At 36.5% G+C, this 25,954-nt stretch overlaps 1 protein-coding gene across 1 annotated transcript in view; it reads right to left on the bottom strand.

Moving 5' to 3' along the window:
* Nucleotides 1–1,313: 1,313 nt before the first annotated feature.
* Nucleotides 1,314–25,954, bottom strand: part of DPP8 (dipeptidyl peptidase 8) — a 65,691-nt gene continuing 41,050 nt past the window's right edge. Inside the window, 13 exon segments of the mRNA XM_036841984.1 lie at nt 1,314–2,983; nt 5,209–5,320; nt 6,263–6,405; nt 7,679–7,831; nt 9,045–9,191; nt 14,283–14,428; nt 15,526–15,661; nt 15,913–15,924; nt 15,926–16,066; nt 19,418–19,497; nt 23,048–23,207; nt 24,090–24,267; nt 24,931–25,031. Coding sequence (XP_036697879.1) covers nt 2,861–2,983; nt 5,209–5,320; nt 6,263–6,405; nt 7,679–7,831; nt 9,045–9,191; nt 14,283–14,428; nt 15,526–15,661; nt 15,913–15,924; nt 15,926–16,066; nt 19,418–19,497; nt 23,048–23,207; nt 24,090–24,267; nt 24,931–25,031 — 1,632 coding nt within the window. The 3' untranslated portion in view covers nt 1,314–2,860.

Below are 25,954 nucleotides of genomic sequence, written 5' to 3'. Positions count from 1 at the left end.
ACCAAGGGGATATACAGTCAATGATACCTTCTGCTTTTTTCAGAGTGAAAAAAGGGCCAACAGTCATCACAGATGAGCAGCTATCTTGACTATTGTTTTAGGTTCTTGTAAATCAGTCCAGTGTAGAAATCACCTATTATTTTCTTAATCCAACTCATTCTCTACAGAAGTTTCTTAAAGTAGCCCACAAATGACTTGCTTTAGAGTCACCTGGGAAGCTTGTTAGAAATGCGATTCCTGGTCTCCACTTAAATCAATGAAATCCAAATTTCTAAGAGTGAGGTTCAAGACTGCACTTCTTTTCATAAGCATCCCAGATGAATCTTAGATTTTGAGTCCCACTGCTCAAAAACGCAGAAGCAACCATAACTACTGATGGTTGTTCAAGTGCACCCAATTATAAAACCTGCAAAACCCCCCTTTGATGTTTAAGCTAGTGCTTTTTGGTTCTCACTAAAAATGTGGCTATACTCTTGCCTTTTAGTTTGTTACCCAAACACAGGGTACAAATAGTTTTAGTGAGATTTCTACTGATTGCTTGAATTGACTATGATGTTTTCCACACTGATTTTAAAATCAAATTCAATCGAGCTGTCTTTCTGTAAGCGAATTCAGTCAGGTATTTTTCCCCCTATGGAAGAATGGCATTTAACTGACTGGGAATTATAACAGAAGCATTCCTTGTGATGGGAGGAAAGCAGAAGGCAAGATGCAAAAGGAAAACACCTGTGAATTCAAGAGTCCATGAGGTTCTTTAAGGTTTGTTTTGGTAAAATATGAGATGCCATTTTGAAGAAACAGCCTTATTGGGTAAGAGGTTTCAAATGAGTAGCTGTATAAAAGCCACTGTATACCATTTCTACTTTGTATATTATATAAGGTTATATCGTCAGACGCCACTAGTCCCCAGACAAAAACCATCTTCAGTAATCAGATACATACTTAAGTCATGGGGGAAAATACTTTCTTGGGGAAGAAAAGTTACCCAAATCAATTTAATTTAACATTGAAAAAAATATAAACAAATATTGGCATGGGAAAATATCATAACAAGAAAATCAATACATATACAGACACAGGGAAAAGTGTGGTACCTATTATACAGTATAAATACAAAAACAGCAAAACCCAATCCCCCTCCACAGACAGCACTGCCAGGTCACCCTGCCATCTCTGGACCTCCCCCACCTCCCATGCGGCCCTCAGTGACGAAGTCCACATCTCACGCACAGTCACCATCCTTACTAATGGAGGCTGTGCTCTCTAGGGCAGGAATCTACTCTCTCTGTAGTGGTGAGAAAGAAAAAGAGTAATTTTTTTTTTGGAGTGTTGTTTAGAAGTACTTTCCAAACACCGAGGCTTGTCAAACTCATAGGTGCCTTCTCTGCCACCGGCTCCAATGTGACCCATCTAGCACCCTAAGATTCTAAGATGGCAGATCCCAATCGGCACTACGAGCTCCCTTAATAGTCAAATGCTAGGGCTAAACCAGAAAAATGTCATGGTCATTCAAGAAATCACTTATAAGCTTTGAACATTGCAAAAGAGAGCCATGCCTTGCTGGGGATCAGTTTATGGTAAAGAGGTTGTCTGGAAACTCTTTAAGCTCACAATATCTAAATAATACTCAAATAATTTAAAAAGGTTAAAGAAAGTTTCAATTTGTAAGGTTTCCAAAATTAAGAAGAAAATAAAAAAATTAGAATTAGAATTGTAAAAGAACTCTAAGGAACTTTTCCTCCCCTGAATAATGTTAGTCTGTACCTGTGTTGGCAAGAGTGTGATTTCTTAATCTGGTTTCCTTAACTAATATTCTAGGAGTTTAAATTTCAATTCCTAAACTTTTTCATGAGTATTTTTGGTCAAATTATACTTCTGCTTAGATCTTAAGCAGACCCTTGCCTTCTCCTCTCCGTGCCGTTCTCCACACTCTGGTCTCCCCCACCCCACCAAAATTCCCCTCCATTGCCCTAAAACTCTGGAACATTTCAATGAGGAAATACCCAATGGAAACTGGCACCACTAAATTTTCTGAAAAATACAAGTGAATGTGTACTTTTTTCTTTTCCTAAAGGGAAAGAAATTGCCTGCAAATATTTAAGCTCTAATCATTTGATTAAAATTTTCCTGCCTGTAATTATCAATATTATAAGACTAATTAAATCCATGCTACATATACAGTTACTTGCCTTTATGTGAAAGGAAAAACCCACTCGGTCATATCATCAAAGAGAACTATTTATACTAGATACAGTTTAAATTGGTTAAAAACTGGTCAGAGTCTGAATGAAACAAAATTAAGTGTCTTTAGGAGGCTACTAAGTTATCCTTGAAAAATCATTAATGACCAGTTAAGCCATAGGTTTAATAGTGATTAGTTCATAACATGCTGGATACATCCCAAGCAATGTAGTATAAGCTATTCAATTACATTTAAGTGCTATCAAATCTGTAACTAGTCAGAGATTCTGGAACTGAACCAAACCAATCACTAATATCATATTTTAACAAACTCAGAAGTATACTGTAAAAATACACTAATTAAGTCCATGAGGTTTCATAATGCTATTAAAAATGAAAATAAGGTAGTATGGATACATGGTGCTAATGTCTTATTTCTTTCAGTAATTCTCATGGTATATTGCTGGGTCCCTTAGAAATATGCATCATTTAATTTTGTGTATGGTTAAGGTATTAGATTACTATCTACAAGCTGTAAACACCTGCATGGCACCAAATATACTTTCAGAAGTAGATGTTATGTGGCAGGTACCAAAATGTGATGATCAATTCTCTACTGATTAAACCTCCTCATCTGGTTAAACAGCCAGTGTATACCAGAGTTCTACACAGGTCAAAGTTATATCACTTTCAGAGCAGCAATACGTGATCCAAGGTTTTCTTGAAGGTAGTGCAAAAGATGCAGTTCATAATGTTCTCCAGATTCAGGAACTCTTATGCTGTGTCTCTCCTGAGGATAGATCTTAAAAACAACAACAACAAAATCAAAATACACAAAATAAGAATTTAGGAACACATCTCCTTCCAAAGCTTTCCAGAGATTTTCAACAGAATTAATAACATGGAGCAGAGCTTCTCCAAGATATTATACACATACATCCTATCTAAAGGGCCTTCTCTTTTTATAATTCCCTATGTACCACTAAGCTTACAGAAGGATCAATGGTTCTCCAAGTGTGGTTTGCAGACTTCAGGAGTCCTCATAAACTCTTTCCAGGGATACACAAGGTCAAAACTACTTTCAGATCAAAACTAAGACATTATTTGCCTTTATTCACTGTGTTGGCATTTGCACTGATAATGAAAGGCAATGGTGGGTGAATCAAGGCAGTGACATACACTTGTAGTAAACAAGAAAAAAATGCCAGTTTCACTTAAGTAGTAGTAAAAATTAGAATTTTATTAAGTTGCAACCCTTGAGCAGAGCAGAGGTCTTTTTATATTCTGTGGTGATAAGATGGGAAACAGGCATAAAGCACTTCTGCTACACGATGTCTCAAGGAAAAGGACTGAGTACAACTGAGTTTTGTTTTGTTTTGTTTTTCTTTTGGCCCCGCCGAACAGCATGTGGGATCTTAATTCCCTGACCAGGTATCGAACCCGCGTCCCCTGCAGTGGAAACACAAAGTCTTAACCACTAGATAGCCAGGGAAGTCCCTACAACTGAGTTTTTAAATGGAACTCCATTTTTCACTTGAAAGAATGACAACTATGGTGATTCAGACTTGGCTATCTGGCAAACATTTTCTCAAAAATGATGTGAGCCAGTCACTTCAAGGACAGCATTGACAGTATTTGTTGCCAATGATAAATTTTGAGCTTTTAAATGAAAATTAGAATTTTGGAAAAGTTGCATTTACCACTCCTAGCTCATGAGCTTCCCAATACTTGGAGAATTTTCTGTTGAGATCAGTGGTAATATCAATGTATATGATTTAAAAAATATTGTATGATGAAATGGGTCAACACTTAGAAGTGAACCAATATTTTCCAGATGACCAATGCATGGGTAAAAGATCCATTTGAAGTACAAGATCCAACAGATTATAGTGTAGCAGAGTATGAAAAGTTTACAGATATGGTTTCAGATTCCACACTAAGACTAACCTTTAAGAAACTACCATCTGTTCAGTTTTGGTGTAGCAACAAAGAAGAATATCCACGATTATCTGAAAAAGCTAAAATATTACTCCCATTTCTTAATTACATATTTTGAGGCCAAAATTTCTTCATTTACTTTAGCCAAAACAACATTTCACAACAGATTGTATGTGGAAGTAGATACGAGAATCTAGATGTATTTCTTATTAAGCCAGAGATTAAAGGGATTTAGAAAAATGTAAAACAGTGCTAACTTTCTCAGTAAATTGTTTTGTTTTGAAAAATTTTCTCCCTCATTAAAAATGTGATCTGTGTTAACATGTAATAGTTTATCATTGTTAATTTTAAATAAATAAATGAATATTTTAAAAATTTCTTAGTCTTAATATCTTATATGAGAAATACTGATAGACATAACTCACATAAACAAAAGCTTTTTGGTATATAAAAGGGTCCTGAGACCAAAATGCTTGAAAACTGCTGCTATAGACAAATATCTCATAGTTTACCTACATAAATGTCAACTGAAACACAAAAAAGGGAAAAGTAATATTTTTCATTTCTTATGAGAACAATCCGTGTAAGGAGTAGAAACGAGGAAGAAAGGAGGAAAAATTTCTCTTAAAAGCTTTTTTTTGAGTAATGGAGCAATGGAGGTAAGTAACTTGTTGGTTTCTGCTTCAATGTCAATATAAAATAGAAGAAAATTAAAAGACCTTGTAATCAGGTCCTAAAAATCCTTTATAACAATGAAATCAAGTAGCATTTCTTTACCCTTCCAAGAGGAAGAAGAAAAGCAAAGGAGGATAGTGAATGGACTCCTGTCATCTTGTCCATGATTACAAACTGAAAGCAGATACAGATACACAAGTCATGTAATCTGATAGGACAATTTTCATCCTGACTTCCACAGGATCTTAATTTTTATCTAACTAGAGGCACTACTAACTATGCCTATTATTTTAGTTCTCTTAAGCAGAGCGTGGCCACAGCTGAAAATTCAACCTTACTCCATACTTTATTATATTTCAAAGTAACCAATCACTAATCATGGCTATTTTAATCAGAAAATGTAAAAGAACTCACCTGTAAATCATATGGCTTTCCAGCCCTCACTAAAAAACTCAGTAATATACTGGTGTGTGCAAAATGGACATTCTCATCCAAGAACCCATGTAAGAGTAGTAAACGATTTGGTCTGGAAAAATGGAAATATCAGAGGATTAGGCAAAATAAGAGTATTTGGGAAAACCACTTAACTCCTTAAAACTAATCACAACTAACTACGTTAACTTCCTTATACTGTAATATTAGAATAAGGATTCAACATTTTGGGACTTCCCTGGTGGTGCATGGGTTAGGAATCCGCCTGCCAATGCAGGGGACACGGGTTTGAGCCCTGGTACGGGAAGATCCCACATGCTGTGGAGCAACTAAGCCCGTGCGCCACAGCTACTGAGCCTGCGCTCTAGAGCCCGCAAGCCGCAACTACTGAGCCCACGTGCCACAACTACTGAAGCCCACATGCCTAGAGCCCGTGCTCCGCAACAAGAGAAGCCGCCGCAATGAGAAGCCCACGCACCACAATGAAGAGTAGCCCCCGCACCACGCAACTAGAGAAAGCCCGCGCCCATCAACGAAGACCCAAGGCAGCCAAAATAAATAAATAAATAAATTTATTTAAAAAAAAAGGATTCAGCATTTCAATATTAAATTAGTAATATATTAACCAGATGCTACATGTTAAAACAAATTTTTTTAATTAAATCATGTGTTCTATTTCCTATTAAGACATTAGCACACATCAATAATTATAGCATGTCCCTAGAAAAAGAAAAATCATATATGCTACTTGCAAAATATATGTAAGCAGAAATGGAATTTTTTCCACCTTGAAACAGCTGTGTACTTAATTAAGCTTCTTTTATCACTTAAGCAACTGCTTCAAATATAACTTGTACAAAAATCCAAATTATATGAACTGGCCTATAATTCAGCTTTGACAAACAGCTATGTTTTCTAGTACTCTATAAAATATTAGTTTTGGTTTTGTCATGTTTACAGTTTTCCTTATTATTAAAGACAATTTTTAAAGATACAATTTTAAATTTATAATTTTAATTTTAAAGCTTAAACTTACTCAGAGGGGAATTTTTCTGCTTGCATGGCCACAGATCCTAGGTAATAGCCCTGTTCGTTCTGGTCAGGGTGACCCATATAACGTTCCGTGTAGCCTGTATCATAGAAGATCCACAGAGTGACTGGGGCCCCAGCAATAGCAACCTGCATAAGATAACAGTGACAGTCAAGTGTGGTCCAGAAAAGAATGGCTAGCACTGAGAGTCTGTAACTGCAAATTTACAGGCTAAAATTATCCTTAGGCTTTAGCCCCAGGACTGGAGCATACATGGTCTCAGGCAACTCAGAAAATCAAAGGGGAGTGCGAAGGTCAAGAATTTGATACTTTGTGAGTCAGTTAGCTTCATGTTCCACAGATCTGCCACACACCAAATCCTTAACCTGGGCTAGATGAAATATAAACATGGGCCTCTGTTAAAAGGGGAGGCTGAACTAGAACATATGAATGCCTCAGTGTAAATTCATTCCTGCTCCTGGGGAAAAAAATATGGGACAAGTGTCAGCTTTATATAGGAAAAAGCAGTCTTTTTTTTTTTTTTTTTAGCTTCTGTTGGCAGTACAGAATTTAAAACAATGAATGAAATATATTTAAGCACTAAATACTTGCCTCATTTTAAGTCTCCCACACACAGTTTTATATTTAAATATTGATTTAAATACTGTAATTACTTTCTTGACAGCTGCAAGCCTGGGAAAATTATGGCAGTATTCAGAGTTCATTTTGTGGTTATTATAAATAAAGATTATCTGAATATACATGTAAGAACAAAACCCTATAGTTTTTATTCTTAAAAATAAAAAAATTTCACTGTAAAATAAAATCATGTTATTGAAATATCAAAAAAGAAAAATGCCACTTATAATTCCCATTCCCTTAACAACTGTTAGCATCATTTTATATTTTCTTCTAACATATTTTTCTAAGAAGTTGTTTATAGAATTGTAATCATTGTTTATATATTTCATAGTTTATTCATTCAGTACAGATTTACTTAGGACCGACTATGTGCCAAGCATTGTGCTTGGCTGCTGAGGATACAGCGTAGGGCAGACAGATCGCTGCCCTCAGAGGTTGTAGTCCAACAATTACACAAATAAGAACAACCCAATATGAATGTGTGTTTTACTGATCATGACTATCTCCCACAGTCTTTGGCATATGTCTATAAATAGCCAGTAACTGATCAAGTTGACAACTATTTTATATAGATAAATGTAGACAAAGATACGTAAACATATATCTCACGAGTTGACAAGATGTATCTATTATTTCACACGGCTATTAAACACACAAACCCTAACATTTCACAGTACTGTCAACTTTGTAAACCTTCAGAAAATTGGCATTTCCTCATATCTCAATTTATAGAAAATTCCACCCTTATTGCAAAAAGAAGTACCATAGGAAATCACATACCCTGAATATATCTGACCTCTGCATTAATGCCATCAGGGAGAGGTATCCTCCATAGGACCAGCCATGGATGCCCACACGATCTAAGTCAATGAAATCATATTGAGAGGCTAGATATTGGAGTCCTTCCACCTGATCGTCAATTTCTATCTGACCCTGTAAAAAAGGGAGAGCATTTCACTGATTCTGATAAATAAAAATCTTATTATAAGAGTGCTTTTAAAGCTGATAGATGTTCTTACTAAAAATACCTGTAGTTTTTTAGATAAGAACTCATTATCAATGGAAATTCTGTTGCTGAAAAAAAAAATTTTTATCTCTAGAGATAGGAGCCTATAGCTTCTGTTGCTAGCCTGTCCTAGAGTTTAGTTACCCCTTAGTCATAAAGTTCTTTCCTACTGTGACCCAAAATGTCCCTTGCTGTATGGGTATTTCCCATTTCCATTTGTTCTGTTGTCTGCTAAGAGGTCAGCATCTTCCTTGTAACAAGCCTTCCTATACCCAAATATAAAAAATTAGCCCCCTTAAATGGTTGACTAATTTTACCTCTCCTTTTTAAACTTAATGCAATAAAGCAGAAGGAATCACTCTTGACGCCTTATCCTCCTATTCCCCATCACCTACCTCTAGGAACTGAACATACAATTCTTTAAAGTCCTGTATAGTCCTAATTCCTATCGCCACCACCCCTGTCTGTATTACTAGGCCTGCCAGTGCACACAATCTCACTTCACTGAGCCAAAAAACAAAAATAAAAACAAAAACTTACATGAGAATACAACATAAGGTCAAAGAACTGGCTGTGGGAGAAAATCCCCATGTCTTACTCAGCATGTCCAATACACTGGCAAACACAGTAACTGCCTTACTGTGCAAAAGGAACATCGGATTCTCATCATTTCCCAAAGCAGCAGAAAGGACATGGGGCATCTCTAAAAGGTAGCATTTAAAGCTTCCTGTAGAGAGAAAGAGGCTTGTCACAAGGAAGGCACTAACCAGTTGGTTTCTCTCTTCACAGAGGACAGAACAAATCTCAATTACTCCTCTTAATAGTGTACAGGATGCTGAAAACTAAATGGACTGGCTTCTGGCTAAACTGGACATAAAAAATAGAAAGAGAGGGGGTTTCTATATAAAAGTGGTTCTATCTCAGCTCCCCAAATTTACATATAGGTAGACATGAATAGCCTAGTGAATATCAAGTTGTACCTTCCCTCCCACCCCCAAACCATAACACATGCTCACATGCACACACGTGCACACACACTCACAGTGCCTTCCCCCAACTCTTTCTCTGGGATTTCACACCAAACAATGCACCAAAAATTGTAAATGTCTTTAAAAGAAAAATGTTTGTATGCTCACACACCATTTTATATTTAAAGGCGCCTTCAAATTTAAGCCCTCGGTGACAGGATCCCCTGTTGTCTATCACTACAACCACGTAACCCAGAGAGGCTAGGGTATTCAATCGGAAATACTTGATTCCTTTAAACCGATTATTCACCAACTGTACCTGAGGAAGAAATACAACTTCAGTGAAATTTATTATATGGTAGCATACAAAAGCATAAGAGAGGCAGGATGCTGCAAAAAATAGAAAGCTTAAATTTTTAACATTATTTTGCCTATAAAACGAAATTATTTTCTTGTGGCAAGAACACAACATGAAATGGACCCTCTTAAAATTTTAAGTGTACAACACAGTATTGTTAATCATAGGACAATGTTGGACAGCAGGTTTCTAGAATTTATTCATCTTGCATAATTAAGAATTTTTTATGCCCATTGATTAGCCGTTCCCCTCCTCCCCCTCTCCCTGATTTATTTTTATTTTTTAAATTAATTTATTTTATTTATTTTTGGCTGTGTTGGGTCTTCGTTGCTGTGTGTGGGCTTTCTCTAGTTGCGGCGTGCGGGCTTCTCACTGCAGCATCTTCTTGTTGCAGAGCACGGGCTCTAGGCGTGTGGGCTTCACTAGTTGTGGCACGCGGGCTCAGTAGTTGTGGCACATGGGCTTAGTTGCTCCACAGCATGTGGGATCTTCCTGGACCAAGACTTGAACCCGTGTCCCCTGCATTGGCAGGCGGATTCTTAACCACTGCACCACCAGGGAAGCCCCCTTATTTACTTTTAAATTAAATCTTTTCATGTTTATGTTTCTTCTTTTCTTTCTTAACTTCACACTCAAAGTTCTGAGGAATTACTGAGTAAACTACAGACTTTAAAATTATAACCTAGATATTAACTACAAACAAGATAAGTGATTTAACCTACCCCATAGAAAAATTACTAAAATGATTACTTCTACCCTGAGGAAGAATTGTACCATTCAAATGACAGAATAAGATCATTTTTTCTCCCTAGCTGTCTTTTCTGGGATTGTCTCTGACCAGTAGAGGGAAAAACTGAAGTATTTAATGAATTACTATGACCAGTCAGCTTCTTTTTTCCTGTTTACACAAATTAGTGCAAAAGGTAAGATAATTCTTAAATATCTTTATTGCCCTAGAAACTATACTTCAAAATGACTGAGAAATTAAATGTAGTTTGGTGCTTCACCAGAAATATACTCTCTGGTGAAAAGAAGACTTAATTAATGGGCAGAAAGTTACAGAAGTTCAAGGTTTGGTGGATACTAAGGTAGATAATAAACAAACAAAAAAACGGTTCTGGCAAAATTGAGAAAGTGTTCTCTGGCTGAAACCAATAGGAAAACCAAGCCAGCCAGGAGTTAAAATAAACATCGATGCTATCTTTACTCAATAAATATCTACTGAGCATGAATGGGCTAGACTGGCGGTGGCGGTGTAAAGAACCTTCTCCTTTTGAACTTTCGGATGTTTAGCGCCACTGCAACAACTGCCAAACTGGTCTTTCTGTTTCTATACTTGTCCTCCGTATAGTCTGTTCTCACAGCAACAGGACGATGTTTAAAAATGTAAAATCAGGTACGACTTTATAGCTTAGCTCCTCATAACGGCAGGGGGTTTAGATCAGAGTAAGATCTAAACTCCTTACCACTGCTTTTGAGACCCTACATATCTAGCCCTGGCTATTTCTGTGACCTCATCTCATACCATTTCCCCCCTTGAGCACAGTACTCTAACCTTACTATCAACTATATCAAGTTGGTTCTAACCCCAGGACATTGACATTTACTGTTCCCTTGTCTACAATGCTCTGCCCTCAGATCTTTACATGGCTCATTCCTTCTCATCCTCTGCAACCTCAGAGAGCTTCCCTGACCTTCCAGTCAGAACCCTCATTTTAGTCACTTTGCCATCCTCTTTCCCAACAATTATTCATACACTTCCATTACATGAAATTATATAATTTATATGTCTGCTTGTTTATTATTTTCCTCATTAATCTCCATGAGGTGGGACATTAGTCTGACTTGTTTCACTGCGGTATCCTCACTGCCTAGAATAGTGCCTGGTACATAATAGGAACTCAATAACTATTTGCTGAATGAATGAAAAACAGACATAGGAGAATGATGTTTTCCCTTTCTACCTTGGGAGGAGGGGTTGGTGGGCAAAGGTGCTTGTTTTTAAAGGGAGGGAGCTGAAAAAAGAAGTATTAGGCAAGGAACACATATATGAACATATAAGAAAACTAACTCACTTCTTTGCCTGCTGTCAATCACAGAAGGTGGCCTCAATTGCCTGATAGGAACATTCTCCCCCAGAGCCAGTGTTTCTGCCTTTGCAGCCTCCAGGCCTGCTTCTTCTTAGAAGGAGGGGGGTACTTAAACATAATGCCCTTCAGCACTAAGAATTCAGAAGTTTTCTCAGTATCAATTCTTCAAAACCTGTGTTCTGCTATTTTAACTTGCTCTCTTGTGCATTTATGTTGCAGAACAGTGTCTGGCACACAGGAAGTATCAGAAGTATTTGTTAAATAAACATTTTTAAACCACATACTGTTATCAATGAAAGTTTAAAGAACTAAGCCTTGATGACTTTAATGGAAATATTTGTTGCTTTCCTTGGTTTACTTTTGTCCAACTACAGACATTGCTGCATTTAGTGATGAAGTAATTCACCTCATGTTGTGAATTGTGGCACTGTTGCTATTCAAAAGATTTCCACTTTGACCTGAATATACACCAAGAAAAAAAAAGGTTTGGACCACTTATGTGATTTAATCAAATTTTGCAAGGTTATTGTGTGCTATTAGAAAGATCTGATCTTACATTAAAGGAGCCTCTTCGTAACTAATCCACATGGTCATCAAACATAAGGATGAATGATCCCCCAGTGGGTTGAAGTGCCAAATGCATTCTATCACGCAAAGTCTTATGGGGAAATCTCCCTGCAAACTGAACAGCAGATTCTCCTGTGGTCTCGCCAAATATGAATGCTTCCAAAGAACACTTCGAGAAAGAAACTGTTCTATAAGTGCAAAAAAATACAGTTGGATTCATAAGGTACTCCAAACAATTAAAGAATTTTGTTTTTACTGCATGGCGAGGACTTTATTATAGTAAAACATGCATTTTAACCATTTTAAGTGTATATAATTCAGTGGTATTAAGTACACACTGTTGTGCAACCATCATCACTGTCCATTTCCAGAACTTTTTCATCATCCCAAACAGAAACTTCAAACCTATTAAACAATAATTCCCTAACCCTTCCCCAGTCCCTGACAACCTCTATTCTACTTTCTGTCTCTATGAATTACTTCTTCTAGGTACCTTATACAGTGGAAAAATATAATATTTATCCTTCTGTGCCTGGCTTATTTTACTTAGCATAGTGACCTCAATGTTCATCCATGTTGTAGTATGAGTCAGAATTTCCTTTTTTTTTAAAGGCTGCATAATATTCCTCTAACATACCACATTTTGTTTACCCATTCATCTATCAACGGAAACTGGGGTTGCTTCCACCTTTTGGCTATAGTGAATAATGTTGCAATCAACACTGGTGTACAAGTATCTGTTTGAGTTTTTGCTTTGAATTCTTTTGGGTATACATCCTGAAATGGAATTGCTGGATCAGATTATAATTCTATGTTTAACTTTTTGAAGTACTGCCATATTGTTTTCCATAGCAGCTGCATCATTTTACATTCCCATCAGCAATGTATTAGAGTTCCAATTTTTCTACACCCTCACCAACATTTATTATTTTCCTTTTTTTTTTTTTTTGATAACAGCTATCCTAAGGGGTGTGAGGTGGTATCTCATTGTGGTTTTGATTTGCATTTCCCTAATGATTAGTGATACTACCTTTTCATATGGCTTAGACTTTTAAAACTTAACTACTAATATAAGGAGTCCTTTAGTATTAAAAATCTAAATAACCAGCTAGTTTTTATAGTGTGTTTTCCACATATCTCATATATCATTTCTTCATTGGGAAGGAGAAACACCCTTCTTACTTAGTCATAATATCAAAATAATATAACAAAACATGTAAAGCTTCTGAGAGTGTCCTGTAATTTCTCTCCTGAATTTCTTTGTATTACACCTTTTTTTAAGTTTACAAAGATTTGGCTCAAAGTTTTTAAGAGAAGTCTAATTTAATTCTTTCATAATTATGTGTAGATGACAATTATACAAATGTGAATCACGTTTTGTTTGTAAAACACACTAAACAATGGCAAAGTGATTTAACTTGATATATGATGGTTATTGCTGAGATGTTATGGCTTATGTAGTTACTTTTATTTTTTGGATAACTTTACATCTAGATACATTTCCAGATCTGAATAACTGGGTATAATTATAAAGGATATTTACTGAGTCCAAGAGAGTTGTATTAGAAAAACATTGTAATTATATTCTAATTTCTACAGGGTCTCAGTGTAAGATATATAACCAAGATTAAACATTTAAAAAAATTACCAATTTACCAATTCACCTATCCAAAATACTTTACTCTGACAGTCAGTAAAATCTGCTTAATATTCACATGCTAATATTTAAGGTGGAAACAAGAAGATCAAGGTGCAAACTTCTTACAGTGCTGAATAGCAGTATAGCAGTTGCCTTAACTAGCTGATTAAAGTATTATAGCTTGCTTGAGAGATGTGGCCTTAGAATGAAGAGACGGAATTCATTAGGCTACCAAGGCTTTCAAAAATATCTGTTAAGACTCTTTATTTACCAAGACATTTAATTATTTAATATCATTTCCAAAACAAGTTCTCTACCCACAAAACAACATATTTACCTACTGACATATTACATTCCCCATGACAGTTACAGTCCTCACTGTAAATTAAGAAATTGACATTGAGGGAATTCCCTTGGCGGTCCAGTGGTTAAGACTCTGTGCTTTCACTGGCGAGGGCCTGGGTTTGATCCCTAGTCGGGGAACTAAGATCCCACAAACCGCGTGGTGAGGCCAAAAAAAAAAAAAGAAGAAATAAATTGACACTGATTTTCGAGTTAGCTATCGAACAAAACCCAGCTTCCTGAACTCCTAAATTGGATAATTAGAGCATAAGCCAGAGTCAATAATAGCAGAGGCTCAGCAATGCTCAAATCTTAACTTAAACAATTGACCAGACATTTAAAAAACAAATCACCTAAAAAAAGAAAATGAAAAAATACACACACACACATATATATGTATATAAATATGCCCACCTGAGGACCACCATATATAAACAGCACAGTCGGGTATTTCTTTCCAGGTTGTAGATCATGAGGTTTGTATAGCATCCCATACAATGTAAATCCAGTAGTGCTTTCAAAAGAAAAAATTTCTGGAGGGGTATAGTCAGGAAGAGGACCTGAGAGGAGGTAACACAGTCTGTAAAAGGAGTTCTTATGGGAGCTCAGCAATCTGAGAGCAAGGAAAAGATACCATAAACCCACCACTCTATACACAAATAACTAACCATCCCCCGCTTCAGATGATAAGCAAGAAATCAAGCACGAAGTTATCTTTAAAAAAGTAAATCTAGTGAACATATCAAATTATCTATTTAAGAAGCAGACACAAAGTATTATGAACAATCCTTGGAGCCCAGGAGGTATTCACACGCAGAACACAAATACTTTGTGCTCGGTTTGTGTAACTTATTGATGGTTAAGCCATATACTTGATGGGAAACTGAAACCACAAATTAACTTAATCAATTGGTTTTCCAAAGTGATATAGACCTATACTAAATCTGTGCATACTGGATGATGTTAGTCTAAGCAGAGATCATCACCATATCACAAATTCTGATTGTGGACATCAGAACATACTTATACCTTGTGGTTTTGCACTAATTTCTTAATCCCTTAGGAGATATTTAAGAGTGAAAATACCTAACAGGAAAAAAAGAATTTGGGGATAAAATGAATTAAAAGATATAAAAATTAGTCCATTCTTCATGTTTAAGAAATCAAGCATTTTAAAAATAGGTAATTCACAGTGCTCTTCACTCCCATACAGAATGAGTGTTCTATCTTTTATTAAGATGGCCATTACAAGTGCTGTAGAAGTTTAAGAAAGTGACCAGCTGGGTATTCCTTAAAACTGTGGCTTCCCTGCTCAAGAGTCTTACTAGCTCAGTATATATTACCTTCAAATTCAGCTGTTTATCTGGGAACTCATCCAAACATGTGAATAAATCACTTCCTAGCTGGTATCTTGACTATTTTAATTTTATTTTCAAAAAGGCCTTCCAGACTTGCTCCTGCCTGGAGTAGGAGGTAACCAGTCTTATTTGATAATTGATAGACTAGGAGGGGTGGGATCAATCAGGAACCCAGCAGCTCAGGGACAGGTGGTGATAAGAGACGGGAATACTCTGTTCAGGAAATGTGGACATATGACACAGGTTTAGTGCCCTAATGTACTAATCCTACTTAAGATCAGGCTCAGGGAAATGAGTACCTGCTGAATCCAAAATGGTGGCCCAAAATTCCTTTGTTTTGCAGGTTGGGTCATCTTCAGGACTTGAGAGCTTGTAAAGGGACACACAGTGTGGATTCTTCTGGTTACTATACTTACTTATAAAGAAGTCACAATGCTAGAGAAAGGAAAAACAATTACTTTTCCCCAGGGAAAAGTAAAAAAGGTTATCTGTTGCTACATCTGCACTGATGCTATAGCTGGCGTATGGTAAGAGTCTGACCATTTATACACATATACAATTCTAAAGTTAAGGCTAAGGTTTCTGCAGGCCCAACTTCACCAATCTTCACATTACTGAAAAGGAGTATACATGAGTAGAGGGTTTTTTATATGACAGGAAACCCTTTTCAAACAGGGACTTAATACCCGGCTGATGCAAGCAAGAGTGGGAATAGCCGCGGTCGGTCAGCCTTGTCACCTCTCCAGGATTTACATAACTGACCACGTACAGGTGATGTTCTAAAGGAGAGTCTTTGGTGCCTTCAAAATATACCAGCTTTCTGACTTCATCAACCTGGATCTGTCAAAATAACAACAAAAAAATCAGTGCCTAGTATGACCTTGGCAAGATCAGTGATTTAACAAACAATATCCAATTTTTATTCAGAATCATTTGAGTCACCCTTTGCCTTGTGCCTCTTTTTAAAAATTTGTCACCAATGTTAATAAGCTTGAGTTGGTTTTGCTCATGTCTTATAGCTAAGAATAGATCCTGTCCAGAAGGTAAAACGATGTCCAAGTTGCATGCTATTGGTAGTTTCCTATATGGTTAGAATGTGCACTTTTCTTAAAATACAAAAATTATTTCATTAAAATGACAATCCTTTACAGAGAAAAAAATACCTATATTGCAGCTCAGGTCAACCATTCACGCACACTTAAAAGAGTTTAATTTTAGCATCCTATTTCTCAGTGCAGCATTATCTTAGGCAGTGCTTTTTTAGTCTTTTGTACAAATTTGCAAAAATTTTTTATCTATTGGGCTGGGGAATAACTGAACTCAATCACTCAATCAGTTTCAATACTGGTATAGTTTATAAATAAGTATGAAGGATCTTTTAAGTCTTCATTCAGAACTCAAAAGAACTGCAAGTATACTCATAGCTGAATTCACTTAATATTCTTCCTAAATTACAGTAAGATTCTAAATAAATGGCTTTTATTGTTCCTTTTCAAAATCTTCTAGCAGCCTACTCAAATGATGTTTAATAAAATTCAAACTGTTTGGGCTTCCATGGTGGCGCAGTGGTTAAGAATCCACCTGCCAGGACAAGAATAGAGACGCAGGCATAGAGAATAGACTTGAGGACACAGGGAGAGGGAAGGGTAAGCTGGGATGAAGTGAGAGAGTGGCATGGACATGAATACACTGCCAAATGTAAAACAGACAGCTAGTGGGAAGCAGCCGCATAGCGCAGGAGATCAGCTTGTGGCTTTGTGACCACCTAGAGGGGTGGGATAGGGAGGGTGAAGGGAGACGCAAGAGGGAGGAGATATGGGGATATAGGTATGTGTATAGCTGATTCACTTTGTTATAAAGCAGAAACTAACCACACCATTGTAAAGCAATTATACTCCAATAAAGATGTTAAAAAAAATAAAAATAAAAATAAAAATAAACAGTCAAAAAAAAAAAGAATCCGCCTGCCAGTGCAGGGGACACGGGTTCGATCCCTGGTCCAGGAAGATCCCATATGCCGTGGAGCAACTAAGCCTGTGCGCCACAACTACTGAGCCTGCGTTCTAGAGCCCGCAAGCCACAACTACTGAGCCCGTGCGCCTAGAGCCCGTGCTCCGCAACAAGAGAAGCCACCCCAGTGAGAAGCCCGTGCACCCCAACAAAGAGTAGCCCCAGCTCACTGCAACTAGAGAAAGCCCGCGTGCAGCAAAGAAGACCCAACACAGCCACAAATAAATAAATAAAGTAAATAAATTTATTAAAAAAAAATTCAAACTGTTTTATACAGCAAAGAAAACCACAAGTACATTTCTAAAAGCAAGTATTTTTAAATGCCACGTTTTCTCCAAGAAGCTTCTTCTTAGTCATTATAAACATTTTCTTAGCATGCATGGATAGAGAAATAAACACACTTGACATTAAGTAGACCTATATGACACAGACAGAAAGAATACAAAGGATAAGAAGTGGCAGACAAACATTCATGAAGCTTCACAGGTATGTGTTATCTGTGCAAAACGTCAGGACTGGTTCTGCTCTTGACCTAGCAGTTGGAAGTCAGGCCTCTCAAAACTGCATAAATAACTGGTTAATTCCTCACTCCCCTTTCTTTGTTTCATGTAGCAACTTTACATGAAACACCTGAGGGTTTCAGCATCACATGAATACCAGAATCACCTGAGGGGCTTGTGAAACAGATTGCTGGGTCCTACCCCCAGGCTTTTTGATTCAGGAGGTCTGGGGGGCGAGGGGGGCAAGAATTTGTAGTTCTAAAAAGTTCCCAGGTGATGCGGATCCTCTGTGGTCCAGAGAACACACTCTGAGAACCCTAAGGGGCACATGGGTTTAAAGCCTCAAAGATTTACTCAATTATGGTCATTAGAAATCTTTGGGTGTGAACAGGTCACTGGCAAAAGTAAAGAAGGGAAAGGTAACTTAAAAAAAGTAAGCAAGAATAGAGAGAAAATAGAAAAGTAAGAAAGAGAGACACAAGCACATCACATAAATAAGTATGACATAAAGAAGAAAATTGATGTACATTATGCAAGTAGTAGAAAGACACTTAGGTTGCCCAAATAAGGTTCAGATCTGCATAAACACAATTTTGGGGATTCCCTCAGTATTGTCAACCATTACACAGCATGAAGTTTACATTAGTGTAAATTTTTATTATCAGAACTTAGAATTACACTGTAAGATTTTTCTCAGGTGACAATAACATCCAAGGTCCCCAAAGAGAAAAAATATATTGAATATATAACCAAAAGGTCATGTGACACTCTCAGTGGAAACAAGACTTTAAAGGTCGCCTATTATATTCTAAAGTTTTTACCAACAAAAACAAACCTGGGACCTGGATCTTCATTCTTTCTCCTTAATCACCTTGGGGACTACGAGTAGTGACTTCTACAGTAGCCAGTATACATAATCCTTCAATAAATCTCCGAATCAATTGAGGAAATCACAGGCCTTCACTAAATCCTGGTAGCATACATCATCTTAACTGTACGTATCACACATAAAGGATGGCTTTCTTAGATATCTCATGAAACTGACCACCTAACTGAAAGTTGAAACAAACACAAGGTACTATAAAAGGCAAAAGAAATAAAATTAGAATTCATTGAATTACTACAGAAAGCCATATGTATGCCAAGAGTGAAACAGAGGGTGGATTTCCCTCTTCTTTATCAATCTACGCTCTGTACAAATGTTCATCAAATTCTGCAGGTGGTAGATGAAACTTCAAATTTGTGAGATAAGATAAACAGGTGAATGAAACAGCATCACTACTTCAGAAGTAGTAAATGCATTTTCTAATGTAGAAATGACACAAGTAGTCTATAAGAGATTTAGAAATAATTTTCAAAACTATATCATAACTCACTTTATTTTTTTTTTTCATAACTCACTTTTGCTAGACTCGAAAAGTATGGACCAGCCCTTTCCTTATTAAGTATTAACACTGTATTTGAAAATGGTGACCTTTAGTCACATCTAATACCAGGGTTATAAAATGGGTGAGATTTATAATTTAAACTAAGACTCTTCTTTTCCAACAAACTGGGTTCTTTTAGGCCCTAAAAATATTTTCAAAATACTGGGGTCATATGAAGTTGCACTACTGATTTTTAGTACTGCATACACACAGCCGATGTTGACTAAATATATCAGTAGAATAAAAGAACATACATTAGATCCATGCCGGCCAAGAACTTCCCATTCACCGCTGGTAATTGCTATTTCCTCTTTGACAGGGCACTTGAAATCACCTGAAGATAAACATAATCATAATTCAGCACTCTATACCAGACTACAAGCAAATGAAACAATGAAAAATAGTATTCTAAACTCTTTTTTCCAAAAAGGTAACACTGAAAAATTCAAAGTTATGTCTGGAGTAATGAAAATGTTTTGGAACTAGATAGAGGTGGTAGGTAGTTGCATTAACTTTGTAAATGTACTAAATGCCACAGTTCATTTTAAATGTTCACTTTAAAATGGTTAATGTTATGTGAATTTCACCTTACAATAAAGTCTAAAGTTAAAAAAAATTCCAAGTTATGAGTCTTCATAATAATAATGGAATAATCCATGTAAATAAAGTGAAAACCGCAAAATAGATTCTTATGGCAAAGACAGAAAGAACTCAAAAGCACTTGCATTCCTAGACCTTTGGTTAGAAAGATAAAAAAATCTAATGGGTCAATAAGGCATTTCTTCCAGAAATGCAACAAACTACTTAAAAAGCCAGAAATGGAAAATTTTAATACAATTGTTTTTCATTTGCCAAAAACAAATTGGGTATTACCATAGTCAATACCAACACGTCTCATTTATCTTTATAAGATTCTGTCTTGGTAGATGAGGCTCTCTCAGTGGCCTAAGGAGAAAGTTAAAAAAATGGAACCACTGCTCTATGCCTAGCTGCTACCAGCTCTGGCTCTGGGGAGTGACAGCTGAGGACAAGCCGAGATGGTGAGATGATACAGGATCTTAAGTAGGGTCCTACTCAAGTTAAAAAAAAATAGACTCCTTTTCTTTTTCTTAGATACAAAAATTCAACTTAGTATTTTAAATTTTATCACCAGAAAATAAATATTATTTAACATATAATAAATACTAATTGGGACTTCTTTGGTGGCGCAGTGGTTCAGACTCCGTACTCCCAATGTAGGGGGTCTGTGTTTGATCCCTGCTCAGGGAACTAGATCCCACATGCATGCCACAACTAAGGAGCCCACCTGCCGCAATTAAGACCCAGCGCAACCAAATAAATAAATAAATATTTTTAAAAAATACTAATTGTTACACATTATAGACACTTATGGAAGAAAGGAGGGAAGAATAAAATAAAATGGACATCAAGAAAAGGAGGAAGATCTGGAGCAAGAAAGACTAAGTATAAAGGAGGGAAATGGAAAGAAGAGGTAGACAAACTGAGGGGCCCAGAAACAGACACTGAGAGGGAACAGAGGCTAGGTGTTCTGAGAAGAACGTTAGCTAAGGTGACAGCTCTTCTTATTCTTCAACAGGAGTATAAAATTTTAAGTTATCATCTTTTTATCACTGTCCCAAGAATGTTGTTTTAGTTAATTAACTACTATTCATAGCTCTTTGACCAGTCTTCATCACTAAACTTTCCAGAATTCCATAAGTAGATTTAATTTCTGAACAACAGAGGAACTGGTAAGGGCAATTTCATGCTAAGGGCCAAATTAAACTAAGGGTCTTAGGGAAGAAATCTCCATCTTGGATATATAAGCTCCTGTCTGATTAAAAAAAAATTAGGCTAAGAGAAGGAGCAAAGTCATAGGCAGTATTTACTTTGCTGTCCTAAGATGTAGCTCACTGTTTCCCAAGTAAGAATGATATTTAAAAGGCCATGTTGAGGGCTTCCCTGGTGGTGCAGTGGTTAAGAATCCGCCTGCCAATGCAGGGGACACGGGTTCGAGCCCTGGTCCGGGAAGATCCCATGTGCCGCGGAACAACTAAGCCTGTGCGCCACAACTACTGAGCCTGCGCTCTAGAGCCCATGAGCCACAACTACTGAGCCCGTATGCCCCAACTACTTTAGCCCGCATGCCTAGAGCCCGTGCTCTGCAACAAAAGAAGCCACTGCAGTAAGAAGCCCGTGCACTTCAACAAAGAGTAGCCTTCGCTCACCGCAACTAGAGAAAGCCTGCGTGCAGCAATGAAGACCCAATGCAGCCAAAAATAAATAAATTTATATATATATATATATATATATATAAAAAGGCCATGTTGAAAAAACAACCCAACTAAAAAGTTGGCAAAGGATTCAAATAGACATTTCTCTAAAGAAGATATACAAATGGCCAAGCAACATGATAATGTTACTAATCATTAGGAAAATGCAAATCAAAAGCACAATGACATACCATTTCACACCCACTAGGATGGCTCTTACCAAAAAAACCCCACAAAACAAAAACCAAACCAAAACAAACAAAAAAAACTACATCCAGAAAATAACAAGTGTTAGCAAGGATGTGGAGAAATTGGAACTTTTGTGCACTTCTAATGGGAATGTACTAAGGTGCAGCTGCTATGGAAAAGAGTATGGTGGTTCCTCAAAAAATCACAAAAAGAGTTATCATATCCAGCAATTTCACTTCTGGGTATATACCCAAAAGAATTGAAAGCAGGGTCTGAAACAGATGTCTGTCCATCCATGCTCACTACAGCATGATTCACAACAGTCAAAAGGTAGAAGCAACCCATCTGTTCATGGATAGGTGAATGGATAAACAAAATGTGTTTCTATATACAATGGATTATTATTCAACCTTAAAAAGGAAGGACATTTTGACACATGCTACAACCTGGCTGAAGCTTGAAGACACTATGCTAAATGAAATAAGCCAGTCATAAAAGGACAGACCTGTATGATTCCACTTATATGAAGTATCTAGAGTAGTCAAATTCATAGAGACAGAAAGTGGCAGCCAGGGGCTGAGGGGAGGAAGGAATGAGAAGTTACTTATTTTCCACTAAATTGGGTATTCCTTATTGGATAGTTTCAGTTTTGGAAAATGAAAAATGTTCTGGAGATGGATGGTGGTAATGGTTGCAGAACAATATGAATACACTTAATGCCATGAAACCGCACACTTAAAACAGTTAAAATGATAAATTTTGGTTTGTATATTTTACTACAGTTTTTTAAAAATGGCTATGTTGAGTCTGTTAAGTTACAAATGGCAGTAAAGCATATAACATAACATCATTAAATGCCTACTATTCCAAAACAAACTCTATAGTATTAAAGTAGAAAACCATAACTCAATTTTTTAAAAACACAGGAGTATTCAATGTACCATTTCATTTTTCCTAGGCTTACACATTCTGTATTACATTTCCCAGAAGGAAACCCATCACTTTTTAAAAAGAAACTAACTTCAGTTGACGTAATATTTAATTTCACTTTGGGAAACATAATTACATCAATCTGAAGAGCTGTACCTATATAAATCAACTTCAGTGTAGATGCAGACAGTATAAAAAAAATCTAGTATGCACAAATATCTAATAACTTTGTAATGTTTTAAAACTAGCTTTTTTAATCTAAAAATTATATGAGCTCACTTTAAACAAAATGTATAGTTAAGGCAAAAACAGAAAGTAAAAATAAATAATCCCAATACCCAGAGATTACCCACTATTAATAGTTTATTATGTATCCATCAAGAACTTTGTCCTATGCTTATAAAGTACACAAAAAAGACATTACATTACCCTGCCCCTCCCACCTTCTGCCCCCAACGTTTTCCCCTTTTTAAATAAAAAAGGATTTCTTACTTGGGGCAGGCAGCCCACCACTGGATCGTTTGTATTTGCTCTCCTTTAAAATGGATGTGATTTTATATAAATGTCGAAAACCTGTTTTGCATTCAGAGGCAAAAATAAATTCAATTTCATCTTCATGACTTTGGGGAAAAACATGAAAGATGTCATGGATCTGTAAAATGAATAGCTTAATTTACTACACACATTAATGAAAATACTACATAAACAATTCAATTAAGCCAGAGAAAGAAGAATTACTCGATAAACATACTCTGAAATATAAATAACTGTCAGGCTAGGGTGTATGGTATATGTACAATTAGAGATTTTGCCTGGGCCTTTCACGTTTCTCTTACTTTAGTCAAAGACTTCATCTATTGAGAAATAAATGTTTCCAAATGGAGAAAAAAGAAAAATATGACCAAAAGCTGTTTCTTACTCACCATCTCTGAAATTCTTTGAAACATGGCACGAAGTTTGTTTAATGATATAAATCTTATTACAGAAGTGATGAGAAAAATGTATTTTACTTTTCTTTTCCAGAGAGAAATATTCTAACAGTTCAAGGGAAAACAGATGTTCATCTGTTTTAGGTGAATCATATGAAGCCTATATTCAGCCAGGGAGTGAGCTAGCTTTATTTATTTTGTATCTTGTTTAAGTTTTTTCCACTAAACTGGAAAATGAAAAATTCAATCCCAAACTGTTATATTTTGGTATAGTTTGCCAACTTAAAAGAAAATCTTTTCTAGACAGGATTCTTGTGGTCCTCTCAGAGGCACTAATGAGGCTGTGTTTTCAATATCTGATGTGTCCAGAAACAAGGGCAATTCTGCAGCCAGGGAGATGTCATTTCAGTTTGTACCTTTTATGTACGAACCATTACCCATTCTGGAACCAACATTCCAATCTGAAAATAAATGTTCAAACTAAGCAAGTAACATTCAAGGTTACTTTGAACTCAAAAAATTCATTTTGATAGTTTGCTATCGAGCTTCATTTGCTTTAGCATTCTGAGAAAATATTCAAACCAAGTACAAGAAAACATGCATACATTTATCCAGATGTCTGTTGTTTCTTCATAGATAATCAGTGGCGTCACAGAGTCAGGCACTGACTCGATGAGTCTCTGTCTTTCCATGGCATCATCTTCTACTGGGATAAATAATTCAGGTGAGATCAACACTATCTGTAGGCGAGTTTGGGAGCGATCTAGTAGGATAGCCCACGCACTATTTAAATAAACAAAAGAAAAGCACAAAATAAAGCACACTCTTCAGAAAATGAATATTCCACTAATCTTTCCCCTAGCACCCATCAGTTATTTCTATAATCACAATGAAAGTATTGCTTTAGTATATGTTAAATTATCACTTACAAATGGCTAATTAAAAGTATTAGCTTATTCTACACTTATTTTTAAAAGTTAAGCTTGAGTTGAGTTTTTAAAAGTAGTTTTCTTTAAATTTCCAAAATCACAGATGGCCTTTGAAATTGTTTTCTCCCTTTAATGTCGATAAATGTCTCGTGAAACTCCTGTTGTCCACATTAGACACAGGAACTACATGTAATCATCTTCACATAAGGCTCTACAAATATTTCTGCTTAATTATTTAATAAAAAAAATACATACTTATATGTGAGCCTAAAAGTCATACAATTTAACCACAAATAACACTGTGAAACTGTGACTGGCTAAGAGACAGAATTAAAATGCAATGCACCTATGCTTATAGGATTACAAGTCCACTAAGTTCAGGAAAAATTCTTTGTGCAGAACTATCTACACTTCAAATTTACATGTGAAGGCAGCTCCAACGGAAAGGAAAAATCTAACAGCAGACAGTTCTGGGTCCTAAATTATTTGTAAAGAAGTGGCAATTTAACATACGCACTATTTTCCCTCTGGAGTCCATCCAGCTCTGGCAATATATTCAACTCCTTCAAACAGAATCTCAAAAGGCTGAATTAGTTCCTTATCTATGACATCTATAAGCTATTAAAAAAGAAAAAAGGAATCTAGTTATAGAAGACTGAGATAAGTAACTAGCTTATTGGTCTACTTAAATCACTATCTTTAACAGCATACTTTTTCAGTCTTAGGTACACAGGATTAACAAAACCAGCAGTAAGTCATGGGTTACCTCTACTGGTGCTCTTACATCTAACAAGTCCTAACTACAAGAATTAGCATAGTCTAAAAGTCTTTTCCCATGAGTTTATACTAACAGAACTCTTGATAATAACTGGTAAAATCAGATTTTAATCACTTTATAGACTCTAGTATGTAAGAAAAATAATAGTCCCTAGTTCCTTATATTTTAGCTTAAAATACTATTTTTGTAATATATTAGTGAAATGGTCCTGAGAGCAAACTTTTTTCCCTTAATAGTATAGCTAACACAATTTTAAATATACTTTTTAAAAAATGGACAAAGGATCTGAATAGACAGTTCTCCAAAGAAGATATACAAATGGCCAATAAGCACATGAAAAGATGCTCAACATCATTAGCCATCAGAAAAATGTAAATCTAAACCACAGTAAGGTGCAACTTCAAATCCACTAGGATGGCTAGGATAAATAAAATGTTGTATATCCATACAATGGAATATTTTTGGGCGATAAAAAGTAGTGAGGGCTTCCCTGGTGGCGCAGTGGTTGAGAATCTGCCTGCCAATGCAGGGGACACGGGTTCGAGCCCTGGTCTGGGAAGATCCCACATGCCGCGGAGCAAGTGGGCCCGTGGGCCACAACTGCTGAGCCTGCGTGTCTGGAGCCTGTGCCCCGTAACAAGAGAGGCCGCGATAGTGAGAGGCCCGCGCACCGCGATGAAGAGCAGCCCCCGCTCGCCGCAACTAGAGAAAGCCCTCACACAGAAACGAAGACCCAACACAGCCATAAATAAAAAAATAAATA

The sequence above is a fragment of the Balaenoptera musculus genome, chromosome 2 (assembly GCF_009873245.2).
Source record: "Balaenoptera musculus isolate JJ_BM4_2016_0621 chromosome 2, mBalMus1.pri.v3, whole genome shotgun sequence".
In the NCBI taxonomy this organism is placed as follows: domain Eukaryota; kingdom Metazoa; phylum Chordata; class Mammalia; order Artiodactyla; family Balaenopteridae; genus Balaenoptera; species Balaenoptera musculus.
The sequence above is the reverse complement of the archived record's forward strand: the minus strand, read 5'-3'. Positions and strand labels throughout refer to the sequence as shown.